Source organism: Candoia aspera, chromosome 2, assembly GCF_035149785.1.
Source record: "Candoia aspera isolate rCanAsp1 chromosome 2, rCanAsp1.hap2, whole genome shotgun sequence".
Lineage (NCBI taxonomy): Eukaryota > Metazoa > Chordata > Lepidosauria > Squamata > Boidae > Candoia > Candoia aspera.
Window position 1 is genome coordinate 137,193,644 of NC_086154.1, and position 22,850 is coordinate 137,216,493.

At 41.1% G+C, this 22,850-nt stretch overlaps 1 protein-coding gene across 1 annotated transcript in view; it reads right to left on the reverse strand.

Moving 5' to 3' along the window:
• The window catches only part of ATF7 (activating transcription factor 7), a 125,607-nt gene that overhangs the window by 7,675 nt on the left and 95,082 nt on the right, over nt 1-22,850 (reverse strand). The window contains exons 3-10 of the mRNA XM_063293840.1: nt 20,857-20,953; nt 17,897-18,015; nt 10,264-10,398; nt 9,005-9,159; nt 8,158-8,257; nt 6,562-6,675; nt 5,208-5,360; nt 1,480-1,677 (exon numbers count right to left, since the gene is read on the reverse strand). Of these exons, the coding sequence (XP_063149910.1) occupies nt 1,480-1,677; nt 5,208-5,360; nt 6,562-6,675; nt 8,158-8,257; nt 9,005-9,159; nt 10,264-10,398; nt 17,897-18,015; nt 20,857-20,953 (1,071 nt within the window). The remainder of the gene's footprint in view (nt 1-1,479; nt 1,678-5,207; nt 5,361-6,561; nt 6,676-8,157; nt 8,258-9,004; nt 9,160-10,263; nt 10,399-17,896; nt 18,016-20,856; nt 20,954-22,850) is intronic.

The window sequence follows — 22,850 nt, forward strand, 5'->3', positions numbered from 1 at the left end:
TGAAAAATTCTACACTGACAAGAGAGTAATATGAAATAAAAACAACTGAGGCCCTAATGGCTGCTCCACAAGATGTCCACTCCCACAAGGAGCTATAATTTAACAACAGGAGCTATAATCTGAGAAAGTGAATGCAAGGAGAATGCTTTCTTTCAGATGGCACTCAAATCTTTTTTTCCTGGCAAGGAAAGCTCCTCCAGATGGTACACAGTGAACACAGCCAATACCAAGAATACCTGTTGTATGCCAGGATCTTTAAAGATGAGCACGGAGGAGCTCAGAGTATAAAAATGGCCTCCACACCACAAGCAGATTCCACAATTTCAGATTACACTGGCTGAAGGAAGCCAGTTCCTTGAGAAGATACAGCAAATGGTATTTCCTAAGATAGGCCTTTTATTTATTTTTTAATTTAATTTAAATGTTTTAGCTAAATCTATGAACAACAGATCTCACATGAGTATCCTGGAGGATGATGGCCTTGAAAGCGAAGCAAGGATAGACACAGCATTAGGGGCACATTTATCATACTGTAGGTTGTATACTTTCACCCTACTTATTAAATATGTATGCTGAACAAATAATTCAAGAAGCAGAAATGTACGAAGAAGAATGGGGTATCAGAATTGATGGAAGACTCATTAACAACCTGCAATATGCAGATGATACAACTTTGCTTGCTGGAAATGAAGAAGACTTGAAGTACTTGCTGATGAAGATCAAAGACTGTAATCAGCAATACAGACTACACCTGAATGTGAAGAAGACAAGATTCTCACAAATGGACCAATAAACAATGTCACAATAAATGGAGAAGAAATTGAAGTCAACAATGATTTCATTCTACTCGGATCAACGATCAAAGCCAAGGGAAGTAGTAATCAAGAAATCAAACGATGTATCGCGCTGGGAAAATCTGCCATCGAAGACCTATCTAAAGTTTTCAGAAGTAAAGACGTCAGTTTAAAAACAAAAGTGCGTCTGACTCACACCATGGTCTTCTCAATTGCCACATATGCCTGTGAAACCTGGACATTAAAAAAGGAAGATAAAAGAAGAACTGATGCATTTGAATTGTGGTGTCGGTGAAGATTATTGAAAATACCATGGGCTGCCAGAAGAACAAACAAATCAGTTTGAGAAGAAATACAACCAGAATGTTCCCTGGAGGCAAAGATAACTAGGCTTAGACTCTCATACTTTGGGCACATTGTCAGGAAAGACCGATCGCTTGAAAAGGACATCATGTTTGGTAAAGTCAAGGACCAGCAGAAAAGAGGAAGACCTTCAATGCGGTGGATCGATAGGATCACCGCAACAATGGATGCAAACATTGGAACAGTCAGGCATGTGGCACAAGACCGAACAGCATTTCGTTCTGTTATACACAGGGTCGCCATGATTCGTAAACGACTCAACGGCAACTAACAACAACAACAACAACAACAACAACAACAGGCATATTGGCAGCCTGCTTACACTTAGTTGGATGTTCTGTGTGGTGAGCTCTTCTGCCTTCTTCTCCAAGGATGACACCCAGAGCTTGCGTTTCTGGCGGCAGCGGGAAGCAGCGGCTCGGTTCCTCTCCAAGAAACGCTGCCTACGTTCATCTGGATCTTCATCTGCTGTGCGTCTCCGTCGACCACCTGTGCTTGGTGTGGGTTGAGCTGGGGAAACCTGAGGATGAAAGACAGACAGATGGGCAGGCTATTCACACGGAGGATGGGCAGGTTGTTAAAAAAGAGAGAGAGGGGACCTGTGGCTTTCTAATGTTAAACTACAACTCCCAGCACCTCTTGCCCCTGCTCATGCTGGCTAGAACTGCTGGAAGTTGTAGTTCAGCCATATCTGAAGAGGCCCACCTTTTATTAAGAACTCAGCAGTCAACTATACAAATATGGACCAAAGAACTTCTTGTTTTGTCCAAGCATTTTTTTTGACTATTAGCATTGCCCTAGTGCTCTCAAATGCTACTTTATTGTTTTAATGTTTAATATTTGCTTTTTATTCTCAATTGTCTTTATTATATTTTGCATGATTTTTCTGTAAACTACCCTGAGATTTTCTTTGAGAATAAAAAGTAATACCTACAATCTTTTAATAAACAAATAACAAATAATTCAGAACAGTTTTCTCTGATTTGTCTAGTTCCCAATAGGCTATTTGTAAAATAGATGTGCAAGACACAAGTATGTGTATTGCTTTGTATTTATATGCGAGCCACTTGGAATATTCAGTCATTATTTGAGTTTGCACCTTTTTATCCATTTAATTAAAAAAAACACCCTCTTTTCACTGTAACTGTTCCAATGTCTATATTGCCTTTGCAACAAGATTCTTATGTGGTAAAGCCAACACTGTAATAGTTACTGAAATCCTTTTATTTTAAAGTAGCAAAATGGAAATAACTGCCAGAAGCAAAAACAGATTTGCAGGTTCCCACCTTAGCTCAGCCTCCCCAAATGGGCACTATAATTAGACAGACAGTTTCCACTTCTCTACTACTCGCTGTCAGTCAGGCAGCATATGGACAGTAAACTTCTGGAAGCTCTAACTGACAGAGCAGGTGGTAATTGTGATGGAGGGCTGGCATTTGGTGAGCTGGCAGGACCAAATGGGGTGCATTTAAACCCAAGTAATTAAGACAGGAAGAGAGACAGAGGGAGAGAAGATTTGTAAACACTGCTTCTGTGTTCCTGACTCTGTCCCCACTGCCCGTGGTATCTCAGTGATAAACATCTGGTAGCAACGCTGACAAAAGCAACAGAGGCTCATACCAGTCTACACACCTGCTCAGGGAATTGAAAACTCAGTGCCTAAACCTGGCAGTTTCTGCAACTAGGAAACTGAAATTTGGCCACAAGGAAAAATGACACACTAAATTTTCAAGCTTATTTCCATTTGCAGAATTTGAAGTTTGTTCTAAAATAGTTCTTGAGAAACTGAAAAAAGGAGGATTGGTTCTTGGAGTGAGTGGGGAAAGACTGTAGAAAGTCAAGGGGTATACAGGAACATAAGGAAAGAGGGACATGCGGGGACTTCCGGTAGGAACATGGCAGACTGAACAGTGATGCCCGCGAGCTCTGCAGGCAGAATTGACAATGTGGCTTTTTATTTATTTTTTGGGGGGTGGGGCTCAGGCAGGTTTTCCCTGAAGCCCTGGAGCATTTTTTTCAGAGAAAGGAAAAGGCTTGGAATCACCCCACTTGCCCTTCGAACAGCGGCTTGTAGCCAGGAGATCGTAAACAGCATGTGCAATCAACCGGTAAGAGCTCACTGGGAGGCTGGGAAGTCGTCATTTCCAAGCCACGTTGTAGCCTTAAAGGGACATTAAGTCCAGCCACCCCATTTGTACAGCACCCAATTTATTTTTTTTAAGCATTTGTGCCCTAAGAGAGGCTGTTTACAACAAGGAGAAACCGTTTCTCTTGGTGTTCATCATTATTTTTGTGATTAACCTTTCCTTCTAAATTCTTTTTAAGTTCTGGACTTTGTTTTCTACTTAAATATTAAGGAGGGTTGAGAGTATATTATTGTTTCCCTGAAGTTATTTTTGTACTAATTTTGAAGATTTTAGCTTTTTCCTACATGCTGTATCTGCTGTTTTGAACTTTCACTTTCCTGCTGCAACTTTCCCTGGGAACTGTCTGTTCTCTTGCCTCAAGAATGTAAACTCAGTTCAGAAATTATTATCTTCCACTTTTGCTGGTTAAGTACCTAGGGGGCGCTATAATCTACCGCGTGAGACATGGAGGAGTTCAATCAGGCTTTCTCTGATTTTCACTGAGAAATTAACCAAGATACTAAGCAGATTCTTTCTGATTCTTGCCAAGCTCATATGCAAGACATTCAGAGCACTGTGGAAAATATGAGTTTTAAAATGTGTCATCTGGTTGGGGATGTTGTGGACTTTTTCAGGAAAAAAGCTCTGTGTTTGTTATGGAGATATGTAAATGCTTTGGTCTATTTTGAAGTTGGATAAGGGGTTAAGAATATATATCTGGATGGTCTTTAGGTTTTGGATGGTTTTATTTACCTTTAATGATTGGGATTAAGTATTAGGTATAAAGAAAAATAACAGTAACAATAATTGGTTTTCGGTTTAGTTTGGCTTATTATAACTGTTGTATTATTAACTATAATAGTAGACTGTTTAATGGTTTTTTAAAACTTTTTTTATTATAGTAAAAAGGAATGTGTTGAATAGTATTGGGAAGGAAATAATTAAGTAGTTGTTTTCTTTGGGGGGAAGTTAATTAGGAGCTTTGTATTTTTTTTTCTTTTAATATAAGGTGAGGGAGCAATTGTATTTAGTGATTTTTATAATGTGCTTATGGAATGATTTATAGAAATAATGTGATCTTAGTTTAATATAGAGTAAGGGATTGATTATGGAAAATTGTTGTATATCCTTGCTGTTTAAAGTCAGAAGTCACTTCTTTTTGTAATTTCTAAAAAAAAATTCTTGTGTTTTCACACTTTTTTAGTTTTTTTCTTTCTTTGTAGTTTTTTGTTTTTCTGTAACTTTTATCTTTTCCTGAAATTTAATAAAATTCTTATTAAAAAAAAAAAAGGAAAGCAGGACATGCAAAAAGAAGTACCATTTACTTCCAGATAAGTGAAAGAGTGCTGGAGACTGACAAGAGTTTTCCTTCCCTTCTCCTGAAATGACTGTATTATTGTACAGGAGACTTAATTAGCCCCTGGTGTACAGTCATCACATAATCATCGGATTGGTTCTGTTTTTAAAGTGCTTCAAAATCTTAAACTCATCTTTGAAGGAAGGAGAATAAAGAGTATGCATACCACAGCAAATGATGCCATGCCACCCATCATATTCTCTTAAATATAGAAGTTGGCTCAAGCCCCTACTTAGAAGTTCCCCAATTCCCCTTTTATTCCACCACAAGGACCAGCACATTTCTCTTTTTATATAAAACCCTGATACTCTGGCTTCAATAGTAGCTGTTGGATTTTAATTAGATATACAGTCTAGCAAGTGGCTTTACAAGTTTCTACTGCAGCTTTCCTAAATTTGGGCTCTTTCCTTTGGCTGATGAGCCTGCTGGCTGAGGAAGGCTAATATGGGTTGCAGTGCCAACACATCTAGAGCCACCAGGGTGAAGAAAGTTTAGCTACAGTATATCCTTCCCAGAACACTTCTGTTTCCTGGATCCTTACTTAATCCAATCTGGCATTTAACCAACCTGTGGCTGGGCTGGAGAAGGTGCATCAGGGTGCTGGATAAGTATCTGACCCTGTTCAGGATGGGATGTCACCATTGTGCTCGCCGATCCCACCATCATGCTACTGCCATTCAGTGAGGAAGTAACTCCTTGAGTCAGGCTGGCTTTTAGCCTCTGGATGGGATGAAAACAAAACAACACTAGGAGAGGCCCAACTTTCTACTTGTTGATGTTTTGAACACATATTTTTGGTCTGATAAAAAGATGCAGACTTTTGAAAACAAGGGCCAGTAGAACTGACACGCTGTTAACTGGAAGTTCCCATTTATGTTCTTAGAAAGAAAGGTAAAAGCTGGGTAAATGGATGTAAAAACATCATGCATGACTGAGAATTCTTTTTGCTAAAGAAATCTGAAAAATCTCCTTTTTTTGGAGGAGAATCTCTCATTAATGTGGAATGTTTAAACAGGAATTCTTCTTTTCCCATACAATTAAGAAATAAGTCACCATAAAATATTCAGACAGCTGGAATTTTTCTAGTAAAACATTGGTTTTTTAAATTACATTTACTTATCTTCCTTCCAAGGAATTTTTGTGTTAGTCTCAAAACAATTTGGCAAAATGGAAAACACTTATAAGAGGAGAGAGATTATGAAACTACCAAGAAGACATGCTTGTAAAACAGAATAAAATATTCTGTTGGCCTAATGGAGGACTACGCTGAAGGAAGAGTACAGTAACTTTTTTCCTTACATTCATGCAATATTCACCCAGATGCAAGTTAATACCTACTTTTATTATGCTGTATTTGGACCTGTGTACACTTCTGTGGCTATAGTCTTTGTAACCCCAGGCCAGAACTCAAAGAACTCTGCAATCAGTTTTGTAAGCTGAAAAGGATTTTGCAGTGGTTTTGGCTGAATACCTCCCCACTACTGCTGTATATCAGCCTTCTGTGGATGGGAATTTTGGGATTTGCAATTCCAACATGTCTGGAAAGCTCCAGGTTGGGAAAGGCTGCCACATATCAAGTTGCTTTTGAAACTGAGAGGGAATTTCAAAAGCAATTTATAGTATTTGGCATGGGGGTAGTAGCTATTCGAAAGAAAAGAAAAAAATCATTGTGAGCTTAAGCAGTTTTGGATCTAGTCCAGGAAGTCTCTAAATTGTGCAAGTGGTGATGGTAATGGGGAATAAGCCTGACTTCTGAAAAATGATACAGCAACCTAAACATTTTTACAATATGAGGTTTCTTTAAACACTAGATGACAGAAACATGTTTTTGAAATTTGCAATGCATCTTCGTGAATACATCTCTCTCAATTTTTTAAAAAGAAACAATCTTGTGAACAATGAAGTAGAATCAGGAGCTCACCATTTTAGCTTCAGAGTGTATTGGAAGGCCTGATGGTGAAATTGAGCCACTGCTGATAACTGGGGGACCTGGGATACCAGGAATATTTGGCACCACAGATATTGGCCTTGCCAGCTATATATTGGAGGAAGAACAGAAAGCATCTCAGATAAGTTAAGTCATTTTTTTAATTATTACACACAGAGAGGAAAAAATTTGCCTAACAAAATTTTCACCATTGGTGTTTGTATGAAAGCCCACAAACTTTCAGCTGCTTAACCAGGCTGAGCAGGACAACAGCAAATCAGAAGAGGAAGAAACAGGAGGCAGAGGGTGAAATTGCTAACCAGTGCCGTAATTCTTTTTCTCTGAGCCATTCCACATTTCTACAACAGCCAACTTCTTTCTCTTTTTTATGACTGTCCCTGCATTTCTTTGCCGCATATCCTCATTTGATTTTAGGTATCCATGTGTAACTTCTCAACAGTCACCTAAAACCTTTGGCATAATGCTAGCTCTCAAACAATTCTTATTCTGAAATTAGGGATTGCTGGCAACCTGTGCATCATGATGAAGATTTGGGCTCCGGATAACTAGGCCCACAGTATTGTTTTAAAAGTATTGCATTTGAAGATCAAGCATGTTATAATGACTAGACCGAGGTCACTGAGCAACATTCAGGACTATTATCATCTTTCAGGTAACACATCTTACAGGGTTGTTGAAGGCATAAAAATGAGTCAGAAACAAAGTGCAGAACCCTGAATTTTCTATAGGGAGGGCAGACTTAGAATTACATTTTTTTATCATAAGGAATAACGCTTCTAAGGTAGTTGTTATCCTCTGTAAGATTCCTTGCTTCCCCCCCCCCCATTGTATGATGTTGTTCACTTCCAGAACAATTGGAGAGGGAAGATGCTGTGTGGCTGACTAGAATTCACAGAGTATTACTGATAAATCTTGGAGAAAAGGCAGTCATTTGCAAACCACCCCACTAGGAGCATAGAGAGATGGCTTCTGCTGTCTTGACAAATTAGCCTTTCCAATTTATTGGAGTTGACCTATTTCCATTGTGGCAGAAACTTTTTAAACACTTAAAAGTAGATGAATATTTACAACACAAAGAAACAGATACTAGATTTGCATGCAACATCAGAAATAATACAAGATGCACCAGAAGGTACTCATGTTTGTCAAATCCATATGCAGAAATAAAAGCTAAATAACCATTTCATGCCCTGAAGAGGCCAGGGAGGGAGTTTTTTCTGGCTTGGAAAAGCCAACATGTTCTCTGCAAGCTTGAATGGTTTCAAGCACAAAGCTAGCTAATCAGAAAGCCTGCCATTCCAAGCCCCAGAACCAACAGGGCCAGCCATCTGTTCATACAAGGATTCAGTCTGAGCCTTCCTGACCAATGACTTGGTTGGCAGGCACTGCTACCCTCACAGGCAGTGGCTCTCACCACCCCTATGTCCTCTACTCCAGCACAGGCTTATCTCATGCAGAGAAGTAGAGGGAGATGTCAATTTTGCAAATTAAAGTGCCCCATATGCTCTGCAAAGGGAAAAAGCTGTCCCTTCCTTTATCAAAATCAGCCACGCTGGAAGCTTTCATTACCGATATGACAGAAGGCATCTGAACGGGTGGGCCAGGAAGGACAGGCATGGTTTGTCCATTCACAAGGTGCATGACAAGTGGTACAGAACTGGTAGGAGACCTGGAAAAAATTACAAGCAAAAGAAAACACACCAAACAAACTTCAGTCCAATTTGCAGGGAACAGAAAGCTCTCTCCAACAAATCCTGGATGCACATGATTATTTTTGATTCATGGAGCCCATCCTTCCTTCAAGTTCTCTATGGTGCTCTAACCAATGGACAACAAACTAATTTCTTAATCTAACTTTTTAATTGCCAACTAACTTGCCAGAGTACACATGGATTGAAAAGGCACAGTTGCTTCCAAGCTAATACAGGCCTCATTTAGCGACCACAATTGGGACCAGCAACCAGTTATTGTGAAGTGGTTGCTAAGTGAAACATCACGATTTTACAATCTTACTTCAGCTTTCCTTTGCTTTATAGACCTGCAAAGATTGTAAATGCGAGGACTGGTCACAAAGTTACTTTTCCATCACTGCTGTAACTGTGAATGGTCACTAAATAAGGCAGTTGCTAAACGAGGACTACTGTAACTCAAGCCAGGTTTTTCTCCCAGCCAATCTCCAAATCTAACTGGGACAGCAGTAATAGTAAAGCATTTAATAATGATGAAGCCAGTTCTCAGAATCCTAGGATATATTTTCTTCCCCCATGGCTATTCATGGGCAATTATATATTCCACTGCCATACTCCGTAAGATTTAACATCAGGACACCTGCAGGAGAAAATTCTATTTGATCAAATGCTCAGTTCTAATCTGCTTATGCCTCTTTCTCTTCCCTGCACCCAAAGTTTCTACTTACCCAAGCTGTCTGTTGGAAGGTGGAGCCTGGGTGATGACTGAGGTGGGAGAAGGGAGAGTTGGATGTAGGGGGTCATATCCCAAGTGCAGTGGCAGCGATCCAGGACGTACAATGGTGGGTGTAGGCGTGGAAATGATAATAGGTTTTGAAGCACTCTAAGAGACATGCCAACAGTCAGTGCCAGATCCCATCACCACTATCATTTTGTCAGATTATTAATTTTTGTTTTATTATCTTATTGATTAACTTATTACATTATATATAATATTACTGATTATTATTGATGGAAGCATAGAAACAGGGCAATAATGTATAGCATGAAAATATACAAAAACACTCCTCTTTTTTTAATGCAGAACAAATAATACTGTACTGTGGGAACTCCAAACATCTGATAGGGCTGAAGACTGTAAATACGCATTAACACAGTTCCAAAAATCCCAACTTAATCAAAAGACAGAAGGTCAGAATCCTCTCAAGCCAGGAATCTACAGCACTCAGTTTCCTTGTGCTCAGAATAATTATTACAAGGGTTAAGTGATTTAAGAAATGAGTCAAACAGATATGCATGCATGCATGTATGTAGCATTTAGTAGTTTAGCACCAATAGAAATAGCGTGGGTTTAAAATCCATGTTAATCCTATCAGGTACTTCACAAAATAGTACAATAGTGGATGAAGTAATGTGATATGCAGGAATATTGGTAGATAACAGGCAGTTGGAACTCCAGGGGAAATGTAAGAGCTCTTTACAACGAAAAATAAATGTTCATTAAATTCAAATCCAATACCAATGCCTGTAGTAGCAAGAACCTCAAGAGCAGTGATAAGCTACTTTTCCATACATTTAATTTCATTCCTCTGAGCTCTTTCCTGCTTTATGAGGTTGAGATCCATCTCTAGGAACATGGGAGTTGCCAGCAGACATGAAGCCAAGAAAGGACTGCATGGAGACAGACACTGGGGTGGTGTTGATTTAAATTATTTCAGCAGTTTTCATGTGTCTGTCCCCAGCTTGGAACTGCCAGTTCTTACATCCGGTATGTCCAAAGGATCAGAAATGGGTAGCAAGTCCAGCAGTAGACCTGCATTTGTAGGATCAAAGTGACTAATACTTCTGAACCTCTTGCCTCTATGTCACTATTGTCAGAAATAATAAGAGAGCTAATTCTGCTTTTGTTCTTATGCAAGAGGATCTCTTTTTCAGAATGATCAAAAACCATTGAAAGCAGATGAAGAAATGCTTCCTGAAAGCTCACCTTCTCCTTAGGCTGTGGTGACTGTGGACTTCCTACTGGACTATCTGGAGGGGAGGAATCAACTTCGACAGGCTCTTCCTCTTTGATTTTGATGTCTGGGGTAGAGGGTAGAGACATATCTAGAGGTCCAGAACACTGTGGAAACACAGAGACACATTTTAGCATGGTGCCAAATACTCCTGCAATGTGTTTGTAGGTTTCTGCACAATCCTCGAGCATAGTTAGAAAAGCCTCGAAACATGATTTCCCATGCTTGTGGCACATTTTCATCCTGGTTTTCTGGTGCTAATATGACTGTTTAGCCCGGGAAAGCTGGTATACCAAAGACTGCTGTTGGGGATGCTCTTATGGCAGTCCCTGGACTGAAACGATGCACTGCAGATTGTGCAGCAACAGTTTGTCCCCACCAAGGAGACCTGCTGCTCTCCTCCACATTAATGTCAGGTTAGCTGGCTGACTGAATTGCTCAGACCCCAAAACCTTATTAAACCAGAACTGCAGTATTTTGGAGATTGTGTACATAATACTATACAGGCAACCCTTTTTTCTTGTAAAACTTTGCTAATATAAAAAGAAAGCTGGAGGGCCTGCAGGTCACAAAAAACACTCATTCATAGAAGCACTGGAATTCACTATATAAGTCACTTTTGAATTACTGCTTAATTTATCAGAAGTCAATGAGAGAGCCATATAAGTTATTACAAGCCTATGACCAGGCCATTGTAATAAAACCTAACCATATGCCTGAGCCTGGCAGCTTGCCACTACACCTATTTTCATTTCAACAGCTCAGCAGGGCCTTTTCCAATTTTGTGAACAGCAGCCTGCTATGCCTGTAGATCAATGGGGTCGGTACTGTACTACAGCAGGAAGCAATGGCAACACCAGAGGCATGGACTGTGCACAGCAAAGCAGGAAGGGAAATAGCACATTGAATAGTCTTGAAGCAATCAAAAGCAGCCTAGTACCTCCTCGAGGCCTTTGATGGAACTTGCCAAGGTGATAAAAGAAGGTATAATGAGCTGCTGGGAAGAAAAAGGCCAGTCAGCATGAACAAGCTATCCTTCAATGTATTTGAGGCAGGAAATTGCTTTTAGTGGCTACCTAAAAAAACTGACAGGGGCAACTAGGGTAACAATTAATTAGATCATCTTTATTTCTTCGCTTAGCAATCTGCTAACTGCCTCCTCTTCTGTCTTCTGCTGGCTACTTCTTGTGCATAATCTTCAGTTAATGTTTCTTTAGTACCCTCTTCATGCTGTAATACAATCTCTTCCATTACATGCTGACTGCCGGACTTTGTTTCTCCCTTAGCCTCTCATTCACTTAATGCCTCCCCAGTATGTTCCAGTCCAATCCTCTCCAACCAGGTGGCCTCTAGACGTATCGGGACTATAAATAATTTTGGCTAGGAATTCTGTGAGGTGTACTCTGAATACAACCAGAAGGCATCACCTTAGAGATAATTACTATAACTTGCAGTGTTTCCCCAGGATTCAAGGAGAGCTTTCCCTAACGCCGCTATATAATGCCTTTCAACTTTCTGAAGAAACGACTGATTCCAGGCATTCAAACTGGGATGGTTTGCATTCAAAATACATGTTCTATCACTGAGCTTTCCCATTTGCTTTACTGATACTGCAATTCAAAACATATATGTAGAAATAAAAGAGAACTGCTATCACAGGAGAGTCCAAATGAGTGTCCTAAGTACTGAGGCTTAAAGTCTGTTGTTATTAACATTACTGACCTTAAGAACCAGGCTAATACATCTGTAAATAGTTACAAACTTCTTAATTTCTGGCCATTTTGTACCCACTCCTGAGAAGCCATGACAGCCACATTTTAAAATTAAGAGTATGAAGCAAATCTCATATGAGGGTTAGCAATAGGAGACCTTGGGTCACATTGAACCCTCTTGAAGGATGTTGCCTCAGCTCTGCCCATCTACCAACTTAGTGAGGGGTCTGGAAACTAAGTTTAAAAGAATTGGAGTTCTACGGTTTTTAAGCTGTTAATCGCTTCACTTTGAAGAAGTGGAGCTTCTAAAGCTCCCAGAATTCCCAGCCAGCATTTTTAGGCTGAGGAGCTGCAGAAAACATAAACTGAGAAGAGCCACATCAGGGAACCATTCAGAAGACTAATCATTGTTAAAAACGTCTACCAGGAAGTTTCAAGCCCCTTAGAGTTCTCTGTGAGAAACAGCAGGCACCTGAGAAACAGCTGAACTGGCCACTGTCTTTCAGAAGAAACTACTTTACGGGATTGCTGTAAAATAAAATGGAGGTGAAATATCTATCATCCCTTTTTGTGTGGAATAAACACTAAAAACAAGGATTGGGCCTGCTGGGTTTAAAAAAGAGGCCTCAGCACTGTGGAATGAATGAACGTGGAGATTCTCCATTCTCCATATGACTCACCTAAATTGAGGAGATGAGTCACCCATCTGTCTGGAAATACCCCCATTCTTTTTCAACTACAAAGATCACCAACATCTTTTAGCTGGAACTACCCAGAAGAAACGAACCCCCCCCCCAATTTATATACATCCATAAAGTAAAACTACCACCAGCAACTGGACTCGATTTAGCCAAGTGTTTAAAGCATCCCATGAATGTGGCAGGCAAAATCTGCCAAGTTTTTTAAATAGCAAACCAGCTGGATTTAACAATCCAGGCAGCTCTATTCCTGGAGGGGTAATTCCTTCAGCCTGCCTAAAACTAGCCAGGCTTGGAACTGCGGCAGGCTCTTGCAGAGGTTAGAAATATTAGGGCTGAGTCATATACTTAACTAGGGGGGTAAGGAAGGCAATCTCCACCAAATTAAGAATCACAGTGGTAGCTATTTTAAAAGGTCCGGCAATAGGATTATGGGTGCATAAACATAAAGTGTTTGGCTATAAAACAAAACTTCAAATAAAAGCTAAAATTTAAGATTCCAGGCTGTCACACAATTTTTAAAAGACAAGGAACCCAGATGTATATAAAGGGATTGCTCAGTGGGAACAGCAGTGCAGCAATTTACCATGCGAAATAAAGATTTCATTAAGAGACCTAAGGTTACTGATTTGTTAAATAGTATAATATCAGGAGTTACCTAGTTTCTTGTTCTGGCTGGCCTCATCTTCTTTTAAATTCTTATTTAATAAATGATTCAATTTGAATGCTCCCTGTTTTAAGGTTTATTAGAGAGGGAGGGAGGGGGAGTGCAAACTCATGCAAGCAGCACTGGGGTACCTTTTCTAAGAGCAAAATAAGATACAGATAATTTAGCAAATAAAATTATGAAAAATAAAATATAGCTATATGTGTTCTACCCAAGCATCCCCTTCCAATGCTTTGTGAAAAACTCTCATTTTAAAATATGAATTCATAAAATCTATTTTTCAACATTTCTTTCATTACTAACGGGGGGTTCTATGAAATCTGACTTTCGCTATGGCTGGGATTCAAAGCTTGAAGCAGCAACTAACTGAGGCAATACATTTTTTCCCCTCTCATTTAGATATCATCTTAAATCAAACAATTGCAAGGTGGGGTGTAATAGCAGGTGGCAGCACCCAGCAGATCTTGGCTGATCTTCAGAAAGCAAAACAGATTAGGACCTCATTAGTGTTGGACTGGAGGCTACCAGCAAATCCCAGAGCTCTAGAGTAGACTGGAAACTCGAAACAATACTTTATTTATTTATTATTCAAATTTCTATTACTGCCCATCTCCCCCCCAAAAGGGGGACTCTGGGCAGTTTACAGTAAAATTATCCTTTAAAAACCTCAGCACATAAAATTACAAAATCAACGTCCACAGTACTAAAATAATAAATATAAAATCCAAGTGGGAAAATTTCCATTAGTGTAATGGTTGCCTATTCTAAAACACCGTCAGACTCATGAGCAGGAATTCAAAGATATCTGATTTATTAAAGAATAGTGTGCAGGATCACAGAGAAAGCTGAGAATGATAAAAGCGCGCCAAATGCAAACTAAAAACCCTCGGTGCAAATGAAATCCCTCCCCCCATAGAATCTTCTCAAGTTCACAATCCCAGGTGCTCCTAACGGTTTCTGATGGTCTGCAGGAAAAGTCCTTGAACAGAGAACGTAACCCAAACACATTCCATTGTAATGAACACAGATACAGAGCTTGGTAAAAGGTCTCACAGCAGCTCCCTCCTAAACAGAAACGCACGTCAGCGCCATGGCATGTGAAATGTTACGATGTATACTGTACATTGAAACAGTGAACATGACAATTAGGTAGGGAGAACTTTACGTCACCAGCCACCCCCAGGAAGAGCTATTGCCCTTCCCATCCCAGGCGAGGTGGCAGAACCAGGTCTTCAAAGTCTTCCAGAAGGTCAGGAGCGAGGGGGCCTGCCTCACTTCGGGGGGCAGCATGTTCCAAAGGGCGGGCACCACTGCAGAGAAGGCTCACCTCCTGGATCCCAAGTGAAACTCCCTTGCCAACGGGATCCGTAGCATGCCCTCTCTGCATGACCGGGTGGGACAGGTCAATGTTATGGGGATGAGACGGTTCCTCAGGTAACCTGGCCCCATGCCACGTAGAGCTTTAAAGGTCATAACCAACACCTTGAATTGGACCAGGAAGCAAACTGGCACCCAGTGCAGCTCTCGCAGCAGTGGTGTCACAAGTGCTGATCTTGGGGCACTCATCACTGCCCACGTGGCCGCCTTCTGGACCAGCTGAAGCTTCCGGATACTCTTCAAGGGTAGCCCCATGTAAAGTGCATTGCAATAGCCTATATGGGAGATGACCAGGGCATGAGTGACTGTCCAGAGGGCCTCTTGTTCCAGGAAAGGGTGTAACTGGCGCACAACATGAAGTTGTGCAAAGGCCCTCCTGGCCACGACTGCCACCTGCTCTTCAAGCAGGAGTTGTGAGTCCAGGAGGACCCCCAAGTTACACACCGGTTCTGAATGGGGCAGTGCCACCCCATCTAGAACTAGAGATAACAACTTCCCGGATACCGAGGAGCCGTCAATCCACAGCCACTCCGTCTTACCAGGGTTCAGCTGCAGCCTATTGTTCCCCATCCAGACCCCTACAGCCCCCAGGCACTGAGAAAGGGCAGCCACCGCATCACTTACTTTACCTGGGATGGAGATGTATATCTGAGTATGATCAGCATACTGATGGTACCTCATCCTGTGGTGACGGATGATCTCACCCAGCGGTTTCATGTAGATGTTAAAAAGGAGTGGAGAGAGAACCGAACCCTGAGGCACCCCACACAGCAGGGATCAAGGGTCGGATCTCTCATCTCCTATCACCACCGACTGGGACCAGCCCTGGAGGAAGGAGGTGAACCAGCGCAAAACCACGCCACCCACCCCCAACTCCCTGAGCCACTCCAGAAGGATACCATGGTCAATGGTATCGAAAGCCGCAGTGCAGAAGAGACAGGATGGATGCACTCCCTCCATCCCACTCCCGCCAGAGATCATCTATAAGCGTGACCAATGCAGTCTCTGTCCCATATCCTGGCCTGAAGCCTGACTGGAAGGGGTCTAGATAATCTGTTTCATCCAGAATCCTCTGAAGTTGCAACGCCACCACTTTCTCAACCACCTTCCCCAAAAAGGGGAGGTGGGAGACTGGACAAAAAATGTCCAGAACAGTAGGGTCCAGTGATGGTTTCTTGAGGAGAGGGCGCACCAGTGCCTCCTTGAAGGCAACCGGAACCACTCCCTCTCTCAAGGATGCATTAACCATTGCCTGGACCCAACCACATGTCACCTCCCGGGCTGCCTTCACTAGCCAGGAGGGGCATGGGTCTAGATGACATGTGGTGGCATTTACGGTCTGGAGGATCCTGTCCACTTCCTCGGGCCCAATAGGATCAAACTGTTACCAGATAACAGGGTAAGTACATTCCCTCGGCATTTCCTCAGACTCTGGCCCACGCTTAGAGTCCAACTTGAAACGAATCTAAGTGATTTTATCCTGCAGATGCTCAGCAAACTCCTCCGCATGGCCCTGTAGGTGGGAGACTAAGCCCCCCTTACCTAATAAAAATCAAGTAATTTTAAACAGGGTCGTCAGGCGGCATTCTGAGGATGCAATAAGAGCGGAGTAATATTGACATTTAGCCACTCTTACCGCCACAAGGTAGGCCTTAATAGCGGCTCTAGCCTGTGTTCAGTCAATATCCCAGAAAACGACTATCACAAACTGTTCCATACTGTTACCAAAAAAACAACACAGATGTATCTAGTTAGTGACTACAGTAAATGAGTATATGACTACAATAAATGGCATATCGACCTAGTAACTATGGTAAACTCAAGTGAGCTTCTAATATATAGGTAGTCCTCGGGTTACTATGGCAATTGGGATTGGGATTGCCAACTACCTGTATAGTTTTTAAAAGTTAATAGTATCAATTACACATATTAAAGTTAGCCAACAGAATTGATCAATTTTCCCCCTCTAAGGTCAGAAAAAGAGAGATAATGAAAATTCTGATCTCATGGAAAAATCTGAGGGGATTGTGCTGCCCAGTGACCCATGTTTGAGTCTGGTATTTTGGAAAGGTTTTGAGTACGCAAGGGAACACCAATGCTACTACATGAAGCCATATGTATGTGGGAGGAAGCTGACTCCAGCTGTTCTTTATTGTTAATTGTTTAAAACCTTTTCCTTCTTTGAGCTTTTCTTCTAAGCCTCTCTTGGATTATCCATCCATCCATCCATCCATCCAATTTATACAGCCGCCCATCTCATGAATGTGACTCTGGGTGGTGTACAATAAAAACAGAACAATAAAAACACATCTTAAAATAACCCTAAGAACAATAAACATGCATATAACACAGGAGCGTGTTTAAAAACTCAGACATAGTTCAGCCATCTTGCAGGCTCCCAAGGGATCCCCAGGCCTGTTGAAAAAACCACATCTTGAGACTTCTCTGGAAGGCCAATAGAGTTGGGGCTAATCCCACATGGGGGTGGGGGGGTGGGATGATGTTCCAAAGGGCGGGTGCTATGGCAGAAAAGGCTCGCCTCCTGGGTCCCGTCAGATGGAACCCCTTAGCAGATGGGACTGTAACTTGCTTTTCCTGTCTGACCTGATGGGATGGGTATATGTGATTGGGAAGAGGCGGTCACTCAAATACTCTGGCCCCATGCCAGGATTTTAAAGGTCAAAACCAGCACCTTGATTTGGACCTGGAAGCAAACTGGCAATGCAGCTTGTGGAGAAGAGGTGCAACGTGTGTCATTCTAGTCTAGAGGCACCCATAACTGCCTGTGCTACAGGCAAATATGTAGCTTTGGATCATTTTCCTCAAGAAATAAATGGACAAGTATAAAGTTTTTAACTTGTTTAAGTGGGTTCTCTTTTTCTAGTTTTAGGACAAGTGTGGAGAACCGATCATGTTTTAGGTCGTATTTATGCAGAAAAATTGAAAATTCAAAAGGGTTCACAAATTTTTAAGCTTGTGCAGCTCATCCACTCTGCCTTGTTCACTGCCCCTCACCCTCTCCTAGGTTAAGTGTGGCTCCTGCTTAGCAAAACCTAAATTATCCCTGAGCTGGCAATATTTCATGATATGGATGGTGGACCCTCAATTCTAACATTTTAGCTTAGTAGGAACAAAGAACTTTGCCTCTTGCCTTTTTCTCATCATCTTCTGTGGCTTTCTTGAATTCATGTTCAAATGAACTCGCCAACTCATTGAAGAGACCAACTTCCTCACAGTTCTTCAGGAAACGAGTTGGTGTTGGTGTCTGATCTGTTTGGTAAAGAAGAGAAAAAGGCAGCAAGAAATATGTGATTGAAGTCCATGATTCATCTCATAGAGTGTGCAGCCAGGACATTAATTCAAAGCACAGCTTTGTAACAATGTAGTTGTCACGCTAGAAAGTTTGGATTCCGTTATTCAGACACACACATTTGTGTGTGTGTGTTCATCCGTGCGTTAATATAAATCTATGTATTTTACAGTATGGTATGATAGGCATGTGATATTGAATCTGTAATATAGATAGGAAAAAATATGTATAGATGTGTTGCACTTTTGAAGTAATACAGCGGGAATTAGGAGAGGCTGGTCAAGACCTAATGGCAGGAACAAATGAGGGCATTTTGAAAGATAGAGCAGGACAGCTTCGAAATAGCGAATACAGATTGCTCTCCTGATGTCTCACTGTTTGGAGTGAATCAAAGATTCTTTATTCTTTCCTTATTCCTGTTGAGGAATGATATTTTTAGAAGCATCTATACATGCAGTGAGCCATCAAGAGAGCATCCCCTCTAACAAGAGCTTCACCCCCTTTTTCCAATGAGGACACAAAGAAGAAGTGTGTGAAGGTCTAGCTTTTTAGGGAACTTCTGCTCATATCACTCACAGAACTTTGTTCTCCTCTTGCTCTTCCTTTCTAGCTGTATCATATCAATGGCCCAAAAAAGAAGAGCGCCCGTTCTCTCTCCCAATTTACAAAAACCCTCCCTGCTTGGCTGCCTGGGGAGAAATTTTGTTTGTTGCAGAAAAGCTACAGAATGAGCAACCTTTAAAAAGCACACAGGTGACGTGAACATCGGCTTCTTCACTTCTGCTTCAGCATGCCTGTTTTAGATTCACCATGTAGCATTTACACTTACATTCTGCAATAAAATAAATTTCTAAACGTGTTCTGTATCAAATGGGACAAGTTCTATTACTTGAATTCTGCATGTTTGAATGTGCTTCCTTGTTTTGCTTCTATTCATTATAGAGAAGGGAGGAGGACTGTGTACAAAGCATTGAAGCCATTAACGCTTGACCTCTGAATCCAGCTCAGCATTTTGAATTTTTACAATCCATTTTTCACCTTTTAAATGAAACTGGACATGCTGCATTCATTATCAAATTCCATGAGTATGCAGCACAGCCATAGAAGAATGGAATATATTCTGACTTGGATTTTGGCCCACTGCACCCACATCTTGTTGGACATTTTAATAGGCTGGCATTTTAATACGAGCAAGCCCAGGATCTCAGGAGAATCTTTTGTTTGTACTTTACATTATTTGTGGCAGAGACAGAAGGCTGATTGGCTCTCACTGGAAGGGGGAGACATGTGTGAACTGATATTTCCAGGATGTTTGCAATTCATCTGCTTAATCAAAAGCTGCTGCAAGTGGAATAAATGACAGTCACTTCTTCGAAACAGTCACTGTATGTACCACAACACACAACTTGGTAGTCATCATTGTTAAAGAACTATGCACAGACTCTCTGTAATTGACTATTAGGCATGTACAGGGCACAAGGGCTAAGGGACACTCTTCCTTGTCCTAATGCCAATGCTCTTACCCTTTTCTATGTGTACTATTCACCCAGGAATCCCTTCATATGTCAGGAATAACGAAGCTCCCAAAGCGTGTTTTCTACTATTGTTGTTATAAATTACTAAGAAATTGATCAGACTGAGTATGGTTAGCAACCCCCCCCCCGCCAAACCAAACAGTAACTCTTCTTACATAGTGCTTAAAATAATTATACTAAAACAAAATCATAAAAAAGAATCAGCTAGGAGCTTATGGGGAAAAAATCCTCTCCTTCAGATCTTGCAGTATTTCTGCCTGTCAGAGGAAACAATACTGGCTAATTAGTGTTGACTTGCTACAAGGCACTCTCCATAACATGTTCATGGACCCAAACTAGTTAGAAGAATAGGCTTTCAATATTTCTATATTAGGCAAGAATGAAAGCAGCTACAGTTTTCCCCTGTCAAAGCTGCAGTAATGGAAAAAATTGCAACTGTCCCTTTCTAAGGGATGTACATCAAGAAACCAAAAATGCACAAGGGACAGCCTACGTAAAGGAAGTAACTGTTTAACTGAAGATGTTTTCCCCTACCCAGCAGCCTTCAGGTATGTTGGGATTGCAACTCCCTACATTCTCAGCCAACATGGGAGAGAGGACTGTCTTGAAGTATTTTTCTTCTCCATTTGAGACTTAATAACAAAACCCATTTCTCACAATAGCTGTAACCTGTCCATCTTGTTTTTAAAGGATCCAAAATACAAGACAACTGATAGAACAGGAGAAGAATGCTCTGTGATCTTCTCTGTGTTACATGGCCTGCTGCCAGACTGCCAGGGATATTTTCCTCAAATCTGTGCATATTGAGAGAGATTAGTCCGGGCTTTGCAAATGCCTTCCCAGCAAAGCGCTAGGTGGTGTTTCAAATGTATTATGGGATCACCTAAAAGCTTAAGAAAACTGACACCTGGGAGTAGAAAAGGAAACTGAACTGTCAACTTTTGTTTGTCACCCTGAAATTACACATGAAGTGTAAAAGAACTTGTGTCTGTAAATCTTTCCCTTTTAAGGCACAACATCTGAGACTTCTGTAGCACGTAAAAAGGCAGAGGTCTATTTAGTAGCCTTTCTTTCTTTCTTTCTTTCTTTCTTTCTTTCTTTCTTTCTTTCTTTCTTTCTTTCTTTCTTTTTCTTCACCTTGATTAACTGAAGGCTGCAAAACAGGTGGAGCAAATAATGCCTAGTGCATTGAGTTCCAGATATCAATCTTACAATAGGGCTGTATTAAGCATTTCGCTTTAAGTTGATCTGGATCATGGCACATACCTGCTATGATGACTGAATCTGTTCTTGAAGGACCGAATTTCAATGTCATCTCATGCTTGAGTTTATGGACAGCCAGGTGGTCTTCATTTGTAAATCTCTGGAATGAAACAAGTACATGCATTTTATATTACAACATACATTCTGCAGCAGGATTTGGGTTGGGAAGGAAAGGCCCTAAGACTGAGGCTATAATAAAAACTCTAAAGTGTGTGCTAAACAAAACAGAGCATGACAGATTGTAAGAGAAGTGCTGCGCAAACACAATCTCTCTAAATGGAGGGGGGGGGACCACAACATGCAGAGCTTTCAGCTAACAGAAGGAAATGGATTTAATAATCAAAATTTAAAAAGGGGGGGGGAGGCAACAGTGTATAGTTACTGCAACTGAACTAGGAAATGTGAAATGTTCTCTCTGCAGTACCCTGCAAAATGTGTCATTTTGTTATTGACTAATGGAGAGAGAAATTATTTACTACTGGCAATGGAGGGGGTGGGAGGATCAGCTAATGGCTTGGGTTGTGCCAAACAGAGCTGGCATCTACAAGGTGATTTGATCCTGCTGTTTATGAAACACGACAGAGCTAAGCTGGCCCAAGACCTTTATTCTAATGGATGCAAACACAGAGAAATGCAACAACTCAATCATTGCTCCCAGTGAACAATGGCCTGCACATCTTGTGTGCCAAAATATGCTATGTTGCACCTGCAGCATGATTACAAGAAGGAATTAAGCATAGCTGGTCTCTGGGACCTTGACAGCAAAAATGGACGCCCTCTCCTGCCAAAGCCTCAAGGCTAAGGAGGTATTATATAGTACTGCTAGGGCTTCTAAGCAATTAAAAAAAGTTGATTAATCATCTGCATTTTAGCTAGCCCTTGAAATTCTGTAAAAACAGAGTTCTTTCTGCAGAACTGAAGAAAGGAAACACACAACAGCTGCCTTAGTTGGAGAAAGATACCATGTATTGCATTCCATTTCCTACTATAGTAAATGCACAAGAACTAGCATAGCTTTCTTTTTTTTAAAAAAGTACATTTTTTATTTTTACTTAGTTGAAAAAAATTGAAAATGCCATCTTCACCACAGCTCTACAAAGTAGTTGTTCCACATCTATCAAGTGCAAGGACAAATCAGTACTTCATCCTGAGGCTACCCAGACCAAACCAGTAACCCTACTAGTTTGGTTTGGGTAGCCTCAGGATGAAGTAGAATTGAAACCATATTCCAACATTCCATTTACTATACGTTATTCCTGTTCTAGATTCTGAAAAGGAAAAGATGCTTCTGAGTCAACCTTGACTTGCAGTGACTGCAACCATGTCCTTTTTTTTTGACAGTGTTCCAGAAGTAGTTTGCTGCTGCTGCAGCTTTCTGGAATGACTTTTAAAAAAATTTTCTAGTCCAGCCATAGATATGCTCAAATTAAACACAAGCAAAAGGGTGTACCTATGTACGTATTAAATGTAGTTTTTCCTCTTGTGACCTAAAAATCGGGTTCTATGCTCAAGTCCAGATCCTGCACATATGCCCTAGGTGGATACTACTACATGAGAAGCAATACCCATTTACTTCAAGAATGAAGCAGATTATCTTGACCCATGGTAGTCAGGTTTCAGATCCTAGTATGGGTCCAAAACTGGTCAACCTCATGGAAGATCTATGGCAGGACTGAGATGGAGGAAGCATGGCCATCCTCATTCTGCTAGCAATTTCAGTTGCTTTCGATACTATTGATCACAGTGGATTACTGTAATTCACTTTAAAGAGGGTTCTTGAAAAATCACCCCCAAAGCTTCAGCTGGTACAAAAGACAGTAGCCCATGTGCTTATGGGGCAGTCTTCTTACTGCCTTGTAACAATATTTCTGCTGCAAGAGCTGCATTAGTTGCCAGTGAGTCTCCAACTGCAATTCAAATTGCTACTCATTAAGCCCCATATGGCTCAGGGACTGGATAGCTGCGAGACCATCTCTCCCAGTTAAATTCTGCCCATT